This window comes from Chrysochloris asiatica, unplaced genomic scaffold, assembly GCF_000296735.1.
Source record: "Chrysochloris asiatica unplaced genomic scaffold, ChrAsi1.0 scaffold00056, whole genome shotgun sequence".
NCBI lineage: Eukaryota > Metazoa > Chordata > Mammalia > Afrosoricida > Chrysochloridae > Chrysochloris > Chrysochloris asiatica.
The window spans coordinates 1,006,972-1,027,509 of NW_006408574.1; the positions used below are offsets into that span (position 1 = coordinate 1,006,972).

Genomic DNA, 20,538 nt, shown 5'->3' on the forward strand with positions numbered 1-20,538 from the left:
ATGCCCCCAGTGGGCGGGGTCTCCCGGGCCGTGTCCACCGCTGCGCCCATTTACCCGCCAGCGCAGGGGCACTTCATCTCGCTGACCCCGACGCTGAGGCTGGGCGAGAGCTGCAACAGCAGAGGCTGGCGGTGGCACTCGTGCTGGAGGGTGAGGGTCCTGGTCACTCTCCCTGCTGCCGAAAGGGGGGCCCGGGGTGGCACCTCACGAGAAGGAAACCGGCAGCTCTGGTTTGGGGGAGTCAGCCTCAGTGTGGCTACCTGCGGCCTGACGCTCGGGCGCACACCGCGTCCCAGCCACGGGAGACCAGGGCCACTGCCTCGCCGTCGGCACAGACCCTGCCCCGTCGCGGAGGTGATGTCACCCATAGTGATCCACTCCGGACGGTTCCGAGGACAGGCTGTCACCCATAGTGATCCACTCCGGACGGTTCCGAGGACAGGCTGTCACCCATAGCGATCCACTCCGGACGGTTCCGAGGACAGGCTTATCTTTGTGGCTAAGTGCTGTTGAGTCCGACCCCTAGCGACCGTGCATAGGGTTTCCGAGGTTGTAAGTCTTTGCCGAGTCAATCACCAACCTCGGGGTTCGCAGTCCAGAGTTGGACCTACGGAGCCACCGTAATTCCAATGCGTCTGCCTCCGGCTTTCCTTATTCGTTGTCCAACTTCACGTGCATATAACATGGGTAAGGTGCACCTTAGTCCTCAACTGACGTTGCTTTTGTACTCCTTGGTTGGTAAGTGCCATCGAGTCGGTTCTGACTCATAGAGACCCTCTATAGGGGTTCCAAGGAGCAGTGGGTGAGCTCGAACCGCCGACCTTGCAATTCCGACTGACTTTGCAGTCCAGTGCTTTAACCACAGCACCACACCAGGACTCCTACGTGACAAGAAACACTAATAAAGTCTTCCCTGTCAATTCGATGCCTGTGGGTCTTGCTTTTTAATCTTCATCCTCCTCTTTCTAACCCTCACTGTCTCCTTCTGCCACTTAAGGAAAAGTCAACTCTTGTCTTCCCGAGATAGGTCCTTTCACAGGTCCCTCGGGTGCCCTGGTCTCATGAACCCCAGCTTTTACTCTCATAAAAACTGGGCCTTACCCTCACGTGGTGCTGTAGGATAAGCGCTGGACTGCTAACCACAAGGTCAGGTGTTCAAACCCACCAGCTGCTTCTTGGAAACCTTAGCTAGTATCGGTATGAGCTGGAACTGACTTAACAGCAACACCACCCTTGTACCAACCAAACACTTCTGCTGAGGCCTCTGCAATCCTACCAGCAAGGCCTCGTCTTTTAGGAGTGGCCTGGGCTGACTTGGGGACTGTGAAATACCGCTGGCGCCTTGTGCCTCTTGAGAGACACAAAGGCAACATGCTGCCAGTACTCCGCTAGGGAGCTGTTCTCACGTGGACTTTCAGTGTCTGCCCGTCTGTCTCACCTAACTAGGCCTGTGTGTTCAGAGGAATTGAGAAGAGACCTCTGATTATTTCAAACTAGCCTCCTTCCAGTAAATCATGTTTCCAGGCAAAGAATACCCAGAAGCCACCAGGATTATCCAGACAGAAACTGCTGGAAGGCATCATTGATCCCTCCTCAGAACACTGTGGGCTGCAGTTCTCCAGTGGGGTTGGCACAACTACCCAGCATGCATTGGAGCTCGTTTCTGGCGCTAGCCTGGAAGCCGTCAGGACACTTCTCTCAAAGGCAGCAAACGAAAGACGGCTCTCTCAAACAGGCCACCAGAGCTTGTTTCCTCTGTGAGGGTTTGAACTGCCAACCTTCCAGTTGTAGTAGAGCCCTTCCTAACGGTTTACAAATATGACAAGGCCAATAAAATAGTTTGTGATGAGACTGATAAAGAGGAAATGAAAGTTATGTGACATTCTTAGACCAGTGGAACCCCAGCACCTTTTTCAGTGCCTGATTTTATAATATGGGTCATTGACTTCAAGGTGAATATTCATTTTGTTTCTAAAAATGGCCTATGTTACCATTAGCGTATGTGTTCTGTCTAGAGTTGTAAATACTTCTACACAGAAAATGGTTCTACGACTTCATCTAACAGAAGCAAAAGAAGAGATTGGCCATGGAGCAGTTAGTAATTCCATGGACGCTTTTCTTAACAAAATCTCCATGATGGTGAAAATCAAGAAACCATGAAATCATGTCCTGCATCCTTACTGTATCTGCCCTTGGCCAGGTGGGGTACTGAAAAGACAAAAAGCAGCCCCTGATTCTATTACTGTCTGCCTGAGACCCTTGGAGGCTTCCTTCCCATAGCGTGAGGTCTCCCTTGGTTGCATCAGCAATAAACCCACCTTGTCTAACTTCTGGTGTGTCGTGGTGATCTGTGTGTGAAGTACACTGACACCTTCTACTGGTGAGCAGGTGTCTGCCTGGGCCAGGGTGTCTGAGTCCGAAACATGGGGACGTAGAGTCTGCCTCCAACCTCTGCTCTGGGACAAAAACGGTTCCCATCTGACGGCTGCCCCTAAACTGCCTCACCTGGAATGTCGTCCATGGAGTCCTAGTGTGGTGCTGTGGGTTAACGCGCTGGGCTGCAAAGTTGGTTGGAACCTTAGGGTCAGCGATTCAAATTCACCAGCCACTCATAAACCCTAAAGAGGGACGCTATGGGTTGGGACTGACTTGAAGGCACTTACCAACAACAGCAGTGTGTCCAAGCACGCTTGCTCCGGAGAGGGAACTTCTCCCAGGGCAGTGTAAGCGGAAATACATACCGTACTGTCGGATTTACTCATAGTCCTCACAGAATATGTGATGGGTGAAGAGATTTTCAGTAAAAAATGTCATTGTCTTTTCCACCCTTAGAAACAGAAGCAAGGTTCTCCATTACAGCGGAATGTCCTTCTCCTCCTCGTTGCTTTTCTGATGATCTGTGGACTCTTGTTCTACGTGAATACGGCTGACCACTGGAAAGGTACTTGAACTGCCTGTACCTTCAAACGATGCTTGTGTTGAGTGGGGTCTCCTTGTTGTTAGGTGCCATCAAGTCAGTTCCAACTCGGAGTGACCCGGTGAACCAAGCGCTGCCCAGTCCTATGCCAACCTCACAATCCTTGCCATGCTTGAGTACATTGTAGTAGCCACTGTGTCCATCCCTTTGGTTGGGGGTCTTCCTCTTTGTCTCTGGCCCTCTACCAAGCACGATGTCCCTCTCCATGGACTGGTCTCTCCTGATCACATGGCCAATATGTGTGAGCTAAAGTCTCCCCGTCCTTCTTTCTATTGGACTTCCAACACAGATTTGTTCATTCTTCTGGAAGTCCACTTTCTGTCAACATCATTGTTCCAAGGTATCAGTGCTTTGGTCTTCCTTATTCATTCATCATCCAGCTTTCACATGCATACGACGTGATTGGAAACACCATGGCTTGGGTCAGGCGCACCTTAGTCCTCAAGGTGACAGGTTTGTTTTTAACACTTTAAAGATATCTTTTGCAGTAGATTGTCCAGTGCAGTATGTCTTTTGATTTCTTGACTGCTTGCTTCCATGAGAGTTTATTGTGGGTCAAAGTAAAATAAAATCTTTGACAACTTCAATCTTTTCTCTACTTATCATGATGTTATGTAGAGTCCAGATGTGAGGATTTTGTTTTCTTTCCATTAACGTGCAATCCATACTGAAGGCTGTGCTCTTTCTTCATCAGGAAGTACTTCAATCTTCTTCCTTTCTAGCAAGCAAACTTGTATCATCTGCGGGTCGCAGGTGATTATGAGTCTTCCTCCAATCCCGATGCCACGTTCTTCTTCACTCCAGCTTCTTGGATTATTTGTTCAGATACAGACTGAGCAACTATGGTGAAAGGATACAACCCTGAAACACACCTTTACTGATTTTAAATCCTGTGGGATCCCTTTGTTCTGATCTAACAACTGCCTCTGGTCTATGTATAGGTTCCACACGAACTCAATGAACTCTTCTGGCATTTCCGTTCTGCACCAAAGTAGCCAAAATGTGTTATTGTCCACACAGTTGAATGCCTTTGCATAGCCAATAGCACACAGGTTAACATCTTTCTGGTATTCTCTGCTTTCAGTCAAAATCCATGTGACATTAGCAGTGATATCCCTCGTTTCACATCTTCTTCTGAATTTGGCTGAAATTTTTGGCCGTTCCCTTTCAATGCACTGCAGCACAATGTCGCTTGTATGTAATCATAAAGATACTGTTGGATAATGTCTGCATTCTGTTGGGTCACCTTTCTTTGGAAGGGGCACAAATATGGATCCTTCCAGTCGATGGGGCCAGTGGTTGTCTTCCAATTTTCTTGGCACAGATGAGCGAGCACTTCCCATGATGCATCAGTTAGTTGCAACATCTCCATTGGTATTCCTTCATTTCCTGGGGCCGTGTTGTTTCCCAATGCCTTCAGTGTGGTTTGGGCGTCTTCCTTCAGGACCATTGGTTCTTGGTCGTCATTTAGTACCTTCTGAAAATGCCCGAATGGCAACCAGTTGTTTTTGGTACTGTGAATCTACACGATTTCTTCAATCATCTTGTGATTCTCCCTTTGTCATGAAAGATTTTGCCTATAGAATTTGTCAGTATTGCAACTTGAGGTTTTAGGGGTTTTTCCAGTTCTTTAAACTTGAGAAATGCTAAATGTTTTTTTTCTTCCCCTTTTGGTTTTCTAACCCAGGGTCTTTGCACATTTCATTATAATACTTTACTTTGTCTTCTTGAGCTGCCCTTGGAAATCTTCTCTTCAGCTCTTTTACCTCATTTATTGAAATCACTTTAGGTGCTCTATGTTCAAGAGCAAGTTCCAGAGTCTCTTCTGATATTCATGTTGGCCTTTTTCCTTCCCTGTCTTTTTAATGACTTTTTGCTTCATCTAGGATATACTTCTTCTTGTCTGTCAGCTTGTCATACTGTGGTGGTTTGCGTGTTGCTGTGATGCTGGAAACTATGTCACCAGTATGTAAATCCCAGCAGGGTCACCCGTGATGGACAGGTTTCAGCTGAGCTTCCAGACGAAGACAGACTAGGAAGAAGGAGAGGCGGACTATCTCTGAATGTTTAGCCACTGAAAACCTTATGAACAGCAGTGGAACATTGACAAATATTGTGCCAGAAGATGAACTCCTAAGGATGGAAGGAAGGAACTCAAAATACAATTGGGGAAAAACTGCCTCTTCAAAGCAGAGTTGACCATGTTGACATGAATGGAGTAAAGTTTTCGGGACCTTCGTATGCTGATAGGGCACAACTCAAAATGAGGAGAAACAGCTGAAAGCACCCATTAATAATCACAACATGGACTGTACGAAGTATGAATCTAGGAAAATTGGAAATTGTCAAATGGAACTCATAAAGATTGATATGGTAATCGTTGTTGTTGTTAAGTGCCATTGAGTCAGTGACAACTCATAGCAACCCCATGCGCAACAGAACAACACACTGCCTGGTCCTGGGCCAACCTCACTATTGTTGCCATGCTAGAGCCCATTGATGCTGCCACCCTGCCAATCCATCTTCTCCCTTTCTCTGACCCTCCACCTTACCAAATATGACATCCTTCTCCAGTGACTGGTCCCTCCTGACAATATGTCTGAAGTATGAGAGACGAAGTTTGGCCACCCTGGCCTCCAAGGAGCACTCTGGGTGCACTTCTTCCAACACAGATCTGTTGGTTCTTTTGGTAGCCCATGGTACTTTCAATATTCTTCTCCACCACCATAAGCCAAATGCACCAGTTTTTCTACGGTCTTCCTTATTCACTGTCCAGCTTTCTCGTGCATATGAGGTTTTTGAAAATACCTTGTTGGGTCAGGCACACCTTAGTCCTCAAGCTGACTCATTGCTCTTCAATGGTAGGCATTAGTGAATTTAAATGGACTGATACTGGCCATTTTGAATCTGATAGTCATATGGTTTACTCTGCAAAATGACAAATTCAAGTGTGATGACATTGCATTCATCATCAAAAAGAACATTTCAAGATGCTGAAGTACAGTGGTGCCTGTGATAAGATTAACTGGGCCTACCAGGAAGCCCAGTTAATACCACTGTAATTCAAATTTACGCACCAACCACTTACGTCAGTGAGGGTGAAACTGAAGAATTCTATCTACTTCTTCAATCAGCAATTGATCAAACATGCAATCAAGATGTATTGGTAATTACTGGAGATTGGAATGCAAAGTCTGGAAACAAAGATGAAGGATCAGTAGTTGGAAAATTTTTGCGTTGGTGACAGTAATAATGCTGGAAATTGCGTGATAGAATTTTGCAAGACCAATGAGTTACTCATTGCAAATATCTTTTAAAACAACATCAAAGATGACTATACACATGGACCTCACCAGATGGACCACACAGTGTGTAAATGGACTCCATCTGTTGGAAGAGATGGTGGAAAAGCTCCATATCATCAGCCAAACTAAAGCCAGGGGCAGACTGTGGAACAGAACATCAATTGTTCATATGCAAGTTAAGGCTGAATCTGAAGAAAATTAAAATAAGTCCAAGAGATTCAAAATATGACCCTGAGTGTATCCCACCTGAATTTCAAGACCATCTCAAGAACAAATTAGATGCATTAGACACTATGACCAAAGACCAGAAGAGCTGTGGGATGACATCAAGAACTCATACAGGAGGAAAGCAAAAGGTCATTAAAAGAAAAGACCAAAATGGATCTCAGAAAAGACTCTTCAACTTGCTGTTACGTATAGCGAAGCTAAAGCAAATGGAAGAAATGAGGAGGTAAAGGAGTTGAACAGTTAAAAGGTCAGCTTGAGAAAACAAAGTCCAGTATTAGAATGAAATGTACAGAGACTTGGAATTAAAAACCAACACGGGAAGAACATGCTCAGCATTTCTCAAGCTGAAAGACCTGAAGAGAAAAATGCAAGCCTGGGGTTGCAATATTGAAGGATTCTATGGGCAAAATACTGAACGATGTAGAAAGCATAAAAAAAAAGATGGAAGGAAAACACAGTCATTGTATCAAAAAGAAATGCTCACTATTCAAACATTTCAAGAGGTAGTATATAATCAAGGACAAATGGTACTGAAGGAAGAAGTCCAAGCTACACAGAAGGCATTAACAAAGAACAAGGCTCCGGTGACAAAGAACAAGGCTCCAGTGGCACTGGAGACACTCATCTATGCCAAGAAACTTGGAAGACAAATACCTGGCTAACTGACTGGAAGAGATCCACATTTGTGCCCATTTCAAAGAGAGGTGACCCAACAGAATGTGGAAGTCATTGACCAATATCATCAATATCACATGCAGCTGAAGTTTTGCTAACAAGAATTCACAAGAATTCGCAAGCAGCTGCAAAAGTACATCAACAGGGAACTACCAGAGATTGAGGCCAGATTTAGACGAGGCCATGGAACGAGGAATAGCATGGCTGACATCAGATGGACCTTGGCTGAAAGCACAGAATACCAGAAAGATGTTTACTTGTGCTTTGTTGACTATCCAGAGACTTTCAACTGTGTAGATCATGACAAGCTATGGAGAACACTGAAGAATGGGTATTACAAAACACTTAATTGTGCTCATGAAGAACCTGTACATAAACCAAGAGGCAGCAGTTCTAATAGATCAAGGGCTACTGAATGACTTAAGATCAGGAAAGCTGTCCATCAGGTTGTATTCTTTTAGCATATTTAATCAATATGCTGAGCAGGTAATCTGTAAAGCTGGATTATATGAAAAAGAATGTGGCATCAGGATTGGAGGAAGACTCATTAACAACCTGTGATATGCAAATGATACAACCGTGCTTGCTGAAAGTGAAGAGGACTTAAAATACTTACTGATAAAAATCAAAGACCACCATCTTTGGTAGGGGTTGTACCTCAGTATAAAGAAAACAAAAATCCTCACCACTGGACTAATAAATGACACCATGACAAGTGGAGAAAACTTTGATGCTGTCAAAGACTTCATTTTGTTTGGATCTACTACCAACACTCACGGAAGCAGTAGTCAAGAAATGAAACACTCTATCACATTAGGCAAATCTGTGGCACAAGACATCTTTTAAAGTGTTTAAGAGCAAAATTACTGGTTTGAGGGCTAAGGGGAGCCTGACGTAAGTCATGGTATTTTCAATAGCCTCATATACATGTGAAAGTTGTACAATGAATAAGGAAGACCATAGAAGAATTGATGCATTTGAATTATGGTGTTATAGAATATTAAAAGTATCATGGCTGCCAGAAGAACAAACAAATCTGTGTTGGCAGAAGTAAAGCCAGAATGTTCCATGGAAGCTAGGATATCGAGACTTCGTCTCTCAACTTTGGACATGTTATGAAGAGGGATCAGTCCCTGGAGAAGGACATCATACTTGATAAAGTGGAGGGTCAACAAACAAGAGGAAGACCCCCCAATAAGATGGATTGGCACAGTGTTAACAACAGTAGGCTCAAGCGTGTCAGTGGTAAGGATGGTGCAAGATCAATTTCACATCTGGTCTTTGATCAGTAATATTCAATGCATCAGGTCTAGACTTCAGATACTCTCTAAATTCAGGTGGGATGTACTCGAGTTCAGTCTTTGATACAGACTTGTTTTCATTTTCTTCACTCAGTTTCAACTTACATGTGGGCAGTTGATGTTGTGTCCACAGTTAGTTCTGACCTTGTCTTGACTGATGATATGAAGCTTCTCCATCATTTCCTTCAACAGATGGAGTCGATTCGGTTTCTGTGTATTCCACCTGGTGAAATCTATGTGTATGTTATTGTTAAGTGCTGAGTCAGTTCTGTCTCATAGCAACCTTGTACAGGGCATTCCAAGGAGAAGCTGGTGGGTTTGAACTGCCAACCTTGCTTATCCTGCCATACTTGGACCCCTCCACGTGTCCATTGCTGTTGTTAATGCCATCGAGTCGGCTCCTACTCGTAGTGTCTCTGATAGAATTTCTAAGGAGTGGCTGGTGGATTTGAACTGCCAACCCTCTGGTTAGCAGTTCAGTGCTTAACCTACAGTACCATACCAGGACTGTTGTTGACAAAAGGCATCTGCAGTGAATCAGTTGTTGATATTGCAAAAATTTATCAACAAATCTCTGGCATCATTACTATAATCAAAGCCATATTTTCCAGCCATAGAGCCTCCTTTTCCCCAACTTTTGTATTCCATTCACCAGTAATATTTATTATCCATGCATTTTGATTACATGTTTCATCAAATTTATACTGCAAAACTTGGTAAAAATATTCAATTTCTTCTTCTTTGGCGTTAGTGGTTGGTGTGTAAATTGGAGTAACAGTCATATTAACTGGTCCTCCTTGTGGATGTGTGGATATTATCCTATCAGTGACAGGCTTGTAATTCAGGATAGATCGTGAAACATTCTTTTTGACAATGAATGCAATACTATTTTTACTTAATTTGACTTTCCTGGCATTTTAGAGCATATAATTATCTGATGCAAAATGGCCAATACCAGTCCATTTCAGGTCATTAGTAGCTAGTACTTCAATCTTGATACATTCCATTCATTTTTTTATGACTTCCAATTTTCCTCAATTCATGCTTTGTACATTTCACATTCTGGTTATTAGTGGATTTTTGAAGCTGATTCTTATCATGAGTTATGCCACCTCAGTAAATGAAGGTCTTGACAACTTTACTCGTCTCCATGCACATCATTCAGGTCGACTCTTCCGTGTGGAGGCAGCTCTTCCCCGGTCTTATTTTGAGTGTCTTCTGGCATTATATAAGACAGTGTCCCACTCTGATACTCAGGAGAATTCCATTTCAGTCTCTAGTACGCCCTAGTACGCCCACAACAAAAATACCGCAGGGAGATGAAATGGATTCTCCCACAGTTGGGAGGCTAGACATCCAAATGTAGGGTGCCTGCTCTAGGGGGAGGTTTTCTTTGTCAGCTCTGGACAAAGGTCCTTGTTTCCTTTCAGCTTCTGAAGGCCCAGCATTCCTTGGAGATCTCCATGGGTCTCGGCACCAATCTTCCTCTGGATCCGGGAGCTTCCCAGGGCAGGGACCCCAGGTCAACTCCTGACTCTTCTGCCTTGGTGGTGGTTGTTGTTGTGAAGTGCCATCGAGTCGGTTCCGACCCATAGTGACCCTGTCTAGGGTTTCCAAGGAGCAGCTAGTGAGCTTGAACCACCGACCTTGCAGTTCAAACGGCTTTGCAGTCTAGTGCATTAACCCACAGCTCCACCCCAGGACTCCTCTTGGTGGTGGTAGGTCCCTCCGAGCTCTGCTTGTTTGTTTAATCGCTTTTATATCTCCAAAGAGATTGGCTCAGGATACCACCTAATCCTGCAGATTGTCTCCAGCCTCCTTCACATCCTAGGAATGACAATAATTACATCAGATCAGAGCTGATCACATTAGATGACATCATGGGCTGATTACATTATATGAGATCCCATCTTGGGAGGCCACCACATCTTAGCTGCTAAACTGCTGAGAATCCAGGTGGCCCAGTCAAGTTGACACAAAAGCTTCTCACAGTTTCACTGGCCAGTTTTTTTCAGAAGTAGATTTCCAGTCCCTCTTTCAGTCTGTCTTAGTCTAGCCACGCTGTTAGAACCTATCTACCATGGATGACCCTGCTAGGATTGGTTATTTGTTGGCGGTTACTAGGAGTAGTTAGTGTGCCTTCTACCTTGAACAGCATCAGGACAGCTCAGAGGGCAGCTGATTGGTAGCAAATCAAAATATTCCTTTTAACGATGAGGCCTTAGAGGGGGCTTAGCTGTTGCCGTGGGAATCCTGGCATCTCCTTCCTCTCTGCCGTGGAAACAGGCCACGAGGTGGATGCTCAATGGACAGCTATCACCTCACATCCACGATGCCCAGTACTGCTTGGTGGGCAAGGGCCAGGCCGTGTTGTAAGGCTGTAGACCATCTCTTCTGCTGCTGCTGACTTGGGGCCGTGGAGCTCCAATGAACTGCCTGTTGGTCACCATATTGGACTCTCTGGAATTAAACCCACATTGCCAAACGTTTCATTTTAGGATTTTCCCTAAGGTGGAACCTTTGGGAATGTGGGTTTAATTTGGACTTGGTCGGGACAAAAACTTTGAAAAACATGTGATCCCTTTGAGCAACTCTTGAATGCAACCCCGAGCCTCTCTGAGGTCTCACACTGCCCTTCCGGGATGAGTAATGCCTGTCCAGATGGTTTCCATGAGGTCCTTTCCATCTCTTTTAGGCCTCCTACCGTATTCTGTGATAAACCGTATTTTCCTGTTTAGCCCTGAATGACAGGTCGTCGGAAAAACAGAAGCTGCGAGCAGACGTGTCTGGACTGAAGCCAGCGCACCCTCCTGTCCTGCCGGTTCCCCAGACGGCGGGTGCTGCCCAAGGCTCCCCGGAGACTCCGCCTCAGGTACTTGAATGAACCATACCGTGCAGTTCAAAGGCACTTTCAGGAAATAATGTTTCCAACAGATTGAGAAGACTTACCCCTTCTAGCGGTTTGTTTGATGTTTTCTGATCTTTCTCTGTCTCATGCGAGGCTGGTGGATAGAGCCTGGGGACATTAGAATATTCCTTCTTCTCTGTGCTGATGTTTATAAGGTAGACAAGGGACTAATCTTTCAGCCAAGATGGAGTAACAGAACCGAATTCACTATCCTAGCTGAAACAAACAAAACCCAGGCAAACTACGGGAGGCAGCGGGTTTCTGTGCCTAGCAAACACGTGAGCCCCACCCAGGCCCAGCTTCCTGCCTTGAGAGGGCACTGTGCAGTGGCCAGGGAAGGAGCTCAGGAGGACAGACTGAGAGTCAGAGGCGCTCGGACAGGAATGGGCTGCCGGGTGAAGAGCCATCTTGTTGGGGAGGACAGAGCCCTGCAGAGGTGCTGGTGTGTGTGCTGTGTTAGGGCCGGGTGGTCCGCCCGTAGGTGTGGAAACACCCAGACTGAGGACGGAAACCGTAGGACTAGTCTCAGCAAGCTGCCAGGGCACTGCTAATACCCTTGGGGGAAACAGCTCGGCTCCCAAATCCTACAAGTCAGACCGAATGGATCCTAGCATTCCACCGACTCAGCTGCAGACACGTGTTATACAGATAGGAACACGCAGGTCACACAGGTCTGTAGCCCCCAACACAGAGAAATCTACAACATCAGGCATCCAATCACAGGCCACCAAGAGGTGGGAAAATTACAGGCCAGGAGTGCTCCATAAGGGACAGCAGCCGAGAGGATGGATGTTAGAGTGACCACTGGCATGGAAGTCCACGTGTGGAAACTGCTACACAGGAGATGGAAATCAGACATGAGTCGAACTCTAGAGATGAGAGTTAGAGACAGAGATGAACCTTCACGGATGGCTTAGGATATACCTGTGCCTCCACGGAGCTGTGGACAAGGCTTCTCGAGGGGTGGAGGTGCACGAGCCAAGTGGGCCCAGCTCCGCGTTGTCTCTCATGATGGTACCTGGATGTGAACAGCAGCGCTCTTTTCAGACTCACCAGCAGCACCTTCCTCTCCACGGGCGGAGCCTCGCCTGCTCCAGGTGTGGACACTGGCCTGTGCGGGTGGGATGTGGGTGCAATGGCCCTGGGCCTTGGCCTCCTTCAGCCCCACCATTGGTGCCTGGAGCTCTGACAGACACTCTGTTCTCATGGATGCTGTGTCCAGGGCCAGAGAGGTCAGTCTGCAGTGTCCCCCGTCCTGTGTGGTCTGAGCCAGGTGCCTGTTGTGTTTGAAATGGAAATCAGCCCTGAAGTCGCCTGTGACGGGCCAGCCCACATGCTGTCTGCCCTTGAAGGGCGTGCAGTGTCCTGGATTAAAGACTAGTACCTGGGAGCTGCCTGAGTGTCCCCTGTGACTTCATTTTTGTGTAGACACCTCGGAAGCACTTCCGACGGGGGCCCCCCAGCCTGCCTTATGAAGGTATGACCGACAGCAAGCAGGGCGGTGCTGAGGAGCAGAGAGAGGGGTTGCATGGAGCCACCCGAGAGCGTGCCTCAGGTACAGGTGCGTTGGAAACAGAGCACGTGCTGCCCTAGGGCTTCCTTATCTGAGAAACTCAGCTAGAGATGACCAGGACCCCCAAATGCTGCCCCTGCCCCCCGTGTGCTGGGTCCCAGTAAAGCCTTTGAGTGTGCGAAGGTCCCAAGTGTTACTCTTCTTCATTCCTGGGTATGCTTGTTCTCAGACAGACTGGTGAGAATTGTCCCCAGCAACCTCTGAGGAACATTGTGGGGTGGTTTGGGGGTCCGTACTGCAGTGATGGGTGGGGAGCACAGGCACAAGAGCTGGCTGGAGCCTGAAGCAGCTCTAGTCACATGTGAGTAGAGAGGTGGCCTGCCGGTGTGCACGCGAGCCCCACAGACAGGCTGTACAAGTGGGGTGAATGTGGTCACATGTGGGGACCATGATCAGTGACATGAAATAAAGCATGTCTGAACAGAAAACCGCTCTGCTCTGTAAACCTTCACCCAATTCATAATGCAAAGTGAAAAACAAGGGCCCTTGAAACACATACTCGTGTCCGAGCAGATCCCAGCAGGCTCCCCTCACAGACTGAGAGCATCAGAGTAGTCACACTGTCACCCTGAGGAGACAGCGGTCCTCCATGCCAGAGGCGGGTGACCAACTGGGGACATGTATTCAAGTACCTGCCCGAGGCCATTTGTGTTGTCTGGGTTGGGGAGCCAGTGCCCCAGAGCGGGAGGGGAACCCCAGAGCCAGACTCGCAGCCTCAGGATCTCTGGGGAAGCACACGGTCTATAGGCCCTTAGGGGGCTGGCCAGGCTGTGGGTGTCAGTAGGAGCTGCCCCCACACCCACTTCTGAGCAGTTTGGGGTGAAGCCATCCAGGTGCCAAGTGCCATGACGCCCCACATGTGCAAACTACTCACAGAGATGAACGAGGGTAATGCTCCCCAATCTGGCTGCCACCTCTGGGGAGGGCTACCTGGGGGCTTTGATGGCTGTGACGTCCCTTGCTCCCTGAAGCCATCTGCTGCGGACAGGACCCAGCGTGACTCTCTGCTGGTTCAGGCACTCCTCCGGGCCTAGTGGTCACCCAAAGTGCACAAACACCCCACGGGCTCTGCTGCCTCTGCTCGTCCACAGGACAGCCTGGCTCCCATCACATGCCCTAGTGCCCACAGGCCATGGATGGTCCAGTTCCAAATCTCCCCTGCAGAGCAAGAGACGGGCACCGAGGCCCTGGTAAGCCAGTGTAGGTCAGAGGGTCCCCTGTGGTCTGGTCCCTGATCTTCACCTCTCACTGCTGTTGACTGGACCTGGACCCCAGTGAGCTGATGATGGCCCCTCCCCACCCACGCTGTGTTTCTGGGGGATCTCAGGACCCCCAGTGAGTGGTCCTCTTGACCCTGCAGCTCCCCTGAACAAGCGCCAGAAGGCGGTGGTGGACGCCTTCCTGCACGCATGGAAGGGCTACCGCAAGTACGCGTGGGGCCACGATGAGCTAAGGCCCGTGTCCAGGTCCTTTGTCGAGTGGTTCGGCCTTGGCCTCACCCTGGTCGATGCCCTGGACACCATGTGGATTCTGGGCCTGACCAAAGGTACTTGCCGCTCCCGGGTGGCCGAGGAGGAGAGGGAGTGGGGTCTGTGTTGTGTCCACCTTAGCTGCAGCTTGTGTGGGGGTCTGGCTCTCAGAGACCCGTGGTCATCGAGTCGATTCTGACTCGCAGCGACAACTGTAGGACAGAGTAGAACTGCCCCAGAGGGTCTCCATGGACACAGACGGCGGGTGGGTTTGAACCACCGACATTTGGTTCGTAGCTGCGCACCTCACCACTGCAGCACCAGGACTCTCTAAGCAGCATCTACAGTTAGTTGTGAATCGATGTTTTCAGCTTCCCCAACGTTTCTGAACACTTGAACGCCCCAGTGAAACCACTTTCATGGTCCTTAGTGTGATGGTCTTTGGTGACCATGTGTAGTGTTCTTGTGTAGGGACGTCCCCACCTGCACTGCTGGCCTCCTCTCATCTGTACACGTGGGGACCCCCTGGGAGTCAGGAGCAAACACCCCCAGTCAGCACATGGGCCCAGAGAACCTGAGGAGGTCCCTGCAGGAGCCCCAGTCGGCATCTGCTGTTTAGTGCTGTCGAGTCGGTTCCGACCCATAGCGACCACTTAGAGTGTTTCCAAGGAGCGTCTGGTGAGCTTGAACCACCGACCTTACGGGTCAAACCGACTTTACAGTCCAGTGCATTAACCCCCAGCACCACAGCAGGGGTCCAGTCAGCACCTAGACCTGGCGGATGCGGGGCTGGCTGTGGAGCCCCCAGAACACAGGGAGGCCCGTACAGGAGCTAAGCCCACGCCCCCACGTAGACCCCAGAGTGCAGGGAAGGGCAGGGCCGCTTCTTGCCTCCTGGAACCTATGTTGTTTGTGTCCTAGAGTTTGAAGAAGCCAGGAAGTGGGTGTCCCAGAAGTTGCAGTTCCAGAAAGACGTGGATGTCAACCTGTTTGAGAGCACGATCCGGATCCTGGGGGGGCTGCTGAGCACATACCACCTGACTGGGGACAGCCTCTTCCTGGAGAAAGCCGTGAGTGCCTGAGGCCCGGGCTGCCTCTTAAACTGGGACCCTGAGACGGTTGTTCACATTCGGATAACCTGAGTGTGTATCTTGAGGCCCACAGACACCAGGCACTCGGCCGCATGCGCTCTAGCTGATTTTTGCTGCAGCTGAGTTTGGGGCGGTGTGGGAGCCCCCTGCCCCTTCTCCTCTCCTGAGTGGACGGAGCAGGTGACCCGTTGGTTCTGTGAAGTGTGGCCAAGGCCTTGTTCTCTGCTCTTCTTCCTCAGAAAGATTTTGGAAATCGGCTCTTGCCTGCATTCAGGACTCCCTCTAAGATTCCATTCTCAGATGTGAACATCGGCACTGGCAGTGCCCACCCTCCACGGTGGACCTCAGACAGCACGGTGGCCGAGGTGACCAGCATTCAGTTAGAGTTCCGGGAGCTCTCTCGTCTCACAGGAGAAATGCACTTCCAGGTATTTGCAATAATTTTCACTGATATTTTTACATGTGTCTTTTATGTCTTATCAGACTCCCAAGTAGAGTTACATGTCAGAAACACAATAAAACAGGCCTCCTTTATGTTTGCTGTCTTGGCAGCTCTTTAAAGCGGCCCTCAAGTGGATGCGCTAACACGCAGCCGTGATTGCTCCCCTCGCAGGAACTGAAATCCAAGCTCAGGGCAGCAGCTCCAACGGGAGTTTTCTCAGGAACGGTCCTTGTCGTTAGCGTCCCGCTGGGTGTCTCAGCACAGGGAGCCCAGGTCCACTTGGCTCTCTGTGGTGGTGAGAGGTCGTTCTCTGCCCCCTTCATTCTTCCCTGTAAGATAAAGGACGATGCATACAGAGTCCTGATGTAGCTCTGTAGGATAGGCACCAGACCGCAAAGTCGGTGATTCAAACCCACCAACCACTCCTCTAAAGCCCTATACAGGGTCCCTATGAACCAGAACCAACTCCATGGCACTTAGAAACAACAACGCACCCCAGGGAAACTCCCCCTTCATCAGCTCAGGCCGGGTGTGGCCCCCTACTCTCAGGCCGTCAATCCAATCCATTGCATGTGTCTATGAAATTGCCTGTACTGGCAATCTGTCTGTCTTCATATGTGTTCAAATTACTATGGAGTCTCCCTGAAACACTCATTCAGCAGTTCTTGTAAGGCAGGGCTGCTGTTAATCCCTCAGCTGTTGATTTATGTGGAAATGTCTTAAATTTTCCTTCATTCTGAAGGCTAATTTTGCAAGACAGAATTTTTGACTGACGGATTTGTTTTCAATAGGCCTTTGGGCCTCCAGGCTTTCTGGGGAGAAATCCACAGTGAATCTTACCGAGGACTCCTTCTGTGTGCGGAGGGGCTGCTCTCTGGCTGCCTTCAAGATTCCCCGTCTGTTTCTGCCTTTTGACAGTTGGATTTGAATTGGTCTTGGTGTGGCTCTCTTTAAGCTTATCTCTTGGGAGTTCATTGAACTTCGTGTACGTGCAGATCCATTTATTTCTTTAATCAAATTTGGGGAGTTTCCGGCCATTATGTCTTCAACTATTCTTTTGCCCCTTTCTCCTTCCGCTTGGAGGATCCCCATAATACATATGTTGGTCCTCTGGATGGTGCCTGGTGGACACCATCTCTCAGGGCTCCTAGGCTCTGCCCAGATCTGCTCTTTTTACTGCCGCTCATACTTGGTTATTTCAGTCGGTCTAACTGTATAGGTGTTTTCTTTTTATCAGCTCCAATATGCTGCAGAACCCTCTAGCAACTTTTCATCTCAGTGATGAGCTTTTCAACTTCAGAATTCCTCCTTTGCTTTGTTTTTATACTTTTTCATCTTTTTATTGATGTTCTCATTTTGTTCTGATGTGGTTTGCCTAATTTCTTTTAATTCTTGTGCATATTGTTGTGGTGATGTGCCGTGGAGTTGGTTCTGACCCATAGTGACCCTGTACAGGGTTTCTGAGGCTGTAAATCTTGGCAGAAGAAGAAAGTCTCATCTTTCTCCTGTGGAACAGCTGGTAGTTTCAAACTGCTGACCATGAGATTAACAGCCCGATTCATAACCACTAAAGTTATTTTAAAGATTTTGTGTAGTATGCCCAATATCTGGGCTTCCTCAAGGGACAGATTTTATTGCCTTACTTTGTTCTTTTGAACAGGCTATCATTCCTTCATTCTTTGTATGCCTTGCTACTTTTTGTTAAAAACTGGATATTTGGATATTGTTACTTGTTCTTAGGTGCCATTGAGCCAACACCGACTCATAGCGATCCTGTTCTCGGTCCTGGGCCAACCTCACAAGCCCATTGCTGCTGCCACCGTGCCAATCCCACTGTGTTGGAGGTCTTCCTCTGTTTCTCTGACGCTCCACCTTACCAAACATGATAGCCTTCTCCGGGGACTGGTCCCTCCTGATAGTATGTCTGAAGTATGAGAGATGAAGTCTGGCCATCCTGGCCTCCAGGGGGCGCTCTGGCTGTTTGTCTGTTATAATGTGTTAACTCTGGAAAACCTTATTATTGACAGCTGTCATATTCTGTGTGGTACCTGGCTTTTCCAAGTAAAAGGAGTTCAAGTTTGAAATTGACTTTTTCTGGACTCAGTATACACTTGGTTACTGTAAACCGTAGTCTATTTTCCAGAGTTCTGGCAAAGTTGATTCTGAAAGTTTCTGCATATTTTCCATTGTTTCAGTGGGGTGGGGCAGGAGTGTAAATCGGTGAATTTAGGACATTTTGAAGCACCCTTGAATGCATGGCCTTTGGAACCCCCTGCCAGGCACACTGGTTATGTGGGGTGCTGGAGGCCGGCCGGGGAACATGATTCCTCTATTCTCTTTTGGGAATAAATCAGTCTTGAGAGGAGGCAGTCACCCAGGGCTCCCACACCTCCTTCCCTATGGTGTCCTTTTCCCTGTCACCTGCTTCAGGATGTTGTGCAGGAGGTGACGCGGCGCGTCCACTGGTTGTTCGGGAAGATGGACGGGCTGGTGCCCATGTTCATCAACACCCACAGCGGTCACTTCACACACCTGGGAGTGTACACGCTGGGCGCCAGGGCCGACAGCTATTACGAGTACCTGTTGAAACAATGGATCCAGGGCGGGAAGAAGGAGCCGCAGTGAGGGTCTCCCCTGCCCAGTGCACGCGGGGCCCCCAGAGCTCAGGGGACCCGGGCTCAGCCTCTGAACAAAGGCTTCCCATTTACCCCAGACTTCCCACAAGGGGGGACGGAGCTGGGGTCCCAGGGGCCCCTGGACTGTGTCCTTGCTGTGAGGTTCCTGCGCTGGACATGTGGCATCTTCGCCCTGTTTCCTGACGTGGACAGGACAGTGGAATCACTCAGAATTCTGCCTGCAGAGCAGATATTAGATGCGGACGGCCACCGCTGACCCAGTTGAGGCCCCAGGACAGTTTGCATTGGTAGCCTGACTGCCCAGAATGGAGGTGTCCAGGGACCTGGGGGAGGGGGCAGGTAGGGCTGTGGGCCAAGACGACTGTTGGGGCCCCTTCCTTCCAGGCCCGTTTCCCAGGACCTCAGGGTGGGGGGTACTGGGCCTCAGAGTGTCTGAGGGGGACCTGGCCCGACGCTCTCCCACAGGCTCCTGGAGGACTACGTGGAGGCCATCGAGGGCGTCAAGAGGCACCTGCTGCGGCATTCGGAGCCCAGCAAGCTCACCTTCATCGGGGAGCTTGCCCACGGCCGCTTCAGCGCCAAGATGGTGCGTGCTGACCCAGGGCTGGGCTTGCAGGCTCTGCCACCTTCTGTTTGTGTGCCTGGCTCCCCATTCAGGTGTTGGAAGCACAGATCTGCTGTGGGTGGAGGTCAGAGGCCAGAGGTCCTTGTTGTCAGAACTGTGTCGTAAGTGGGAGCCGGCCCTTGTCCCTCCTGCTGCTCCTCGCCCCTCCCTCCATGAGCACCCAGTGGGCAGCTGAGAACTGCATGGTCTCCCCATGTCTGTCCCTCCTAATGCTGGCAGCTCTGCGTGTGTGGACCCTCGTCCTCTCGGCTGGCAGTGCTGAAGGCCCCCTCCCCTCTCTTTCCAGGACCACCTGGTGTGCTTCCTGCCTGGGACGCTAGCTCTGGGTGCCCACCACGGGCTGCCGGCCGAGCACATGGACCTGGCCAAGACGCTGATGGAGACCTGCTACCAGATGAACCGCCAGATGCAGACAGGGCTGAGTCCGGAGATCGCTCACTTCAATGTGGTCGCCCAGGACGGTCACCAGGACGTGGAGGTCAAGGTGAGTGCTGGCAGGGCCCCGGACAGGACTGGCCTGCAGGCGAGCGCCTGGCTAACCCTGCACTTCCCTACAGCCGGCGGACAGACACAACCTGCTGCGGCCAGAGACGGTGGAGAGTCTGTTCTACCTGCACCGCTGCACAGGGGACAGCAAGTACCAGGACTGGGGCTGGGAGATCCTGCAGAGCTTCAACACCTACACGCGGGTGAGGCCACGTGCTGTCTGAGCTCGGCCCGCCCCTGCTCACCTGTGGAGGGGGCAGCCGAGACTCAAGGGCACCTTCTCTCACGGGGTGGGGGCTCCTTACATGATGGTGAACTCTTAGGGGAGGGTGTTAAAGGGCTCAGCCGGGGGTGGAGAGGGCCGGGTGTGTCCACACAGTGGTGAGTCCATGAACTCGGTGCTGTACAGGTCCCCACGGGTGGTTACTCATCCATCAACAATGTCCAGGACCCCAAGAGGCCAGAGCCCGGGGACAAAATGGAGAGTTTCTTTCTGGGGGAGACACTGAAGTATCTGTACCTGCTCTTCTCTGACGACACCAACCTGCTCAGTCTGGACACCTATGTGTTCAACACTGAAGCCCACCCCCTGCCCATCTGGACGTCCACCTAAGGCTTAGGGACCCTGCCGGGAGCAATGGGACATCTAGAGGAACATCCTTGACCTCAGCCATTGGACTCCAGGTCAGACAGGACACGGTCCAGTGGACAGTCAGCCGATGCCCTCGGGGCCCAGGACCAGCCTTGGGGCCCAGCTCTGAGCTGCTTCCCACCTGGGCCTCCTCAGGCAGGAGCCATCAGGAACATGGAAGTGTAAGTCAC

The 20,538-nt window shown here is 49.7% G+C and overlaps 1 protein-coding gene across 1 annotated transcript; it reads left to right on the plus strand.

The window, feature by feature from the left end:
- Nucleotides 1-20,329, plus strand: LOC102823083 (endoplasmic reticulum mannosyl-oligosaccharide 1,2-alpha-mannosidase-like). The gene is made up of 14 exons (XM_006863786.1): nt 1-150; nt 2,833-2,941; nt 11,225-11,358; nt 12,823-12,955; nt 13,781-13,977; nt 14,059-14,167; nt 14,328-14,513; nt 15,358-15,506; nt 15,767-15,955; nt 18,400-18,590; nt 19,071-19,191; nt 19,517-19,714; nt 19,788-19,919; nt 20,126-20,329. Exons 1-14 carry the CDS (start codon nt 1-3, stop codon nt 20,327-20,329), a joined length of 2,202 nt encoding a protein of 733 aa, XP_006863848.1.
- Nucleotides 20,330-20,538: the final 209 nt, after the last annotated feature.

Excerpts from the sequence above, each read along its gene's own strand:
- LOC102823083 (XM_006863786.1), top strand. The coding sequence starts at position 1 with ATGCCCCCAGTGGGCGGGGTCTCCCGGGCCGTGTCCACCGCTGCGCCC. Across the intron at positions 14,514-15,357 it reads GATTCTGGGCCTGACCAAAG|AGTTTGAAGAAGCCAGGAAG; the intron begins GTACTTGCCGCT and ends TTTGTGTCCTAG. Across the intron at positions 19,715-19,787 it reads ACCAGGACGTGGAGGTCAAG|CCGGCGGACAGACACAACCT; the intron begins GTGAGTGCTGGC and ends ACTTCCCTACAG.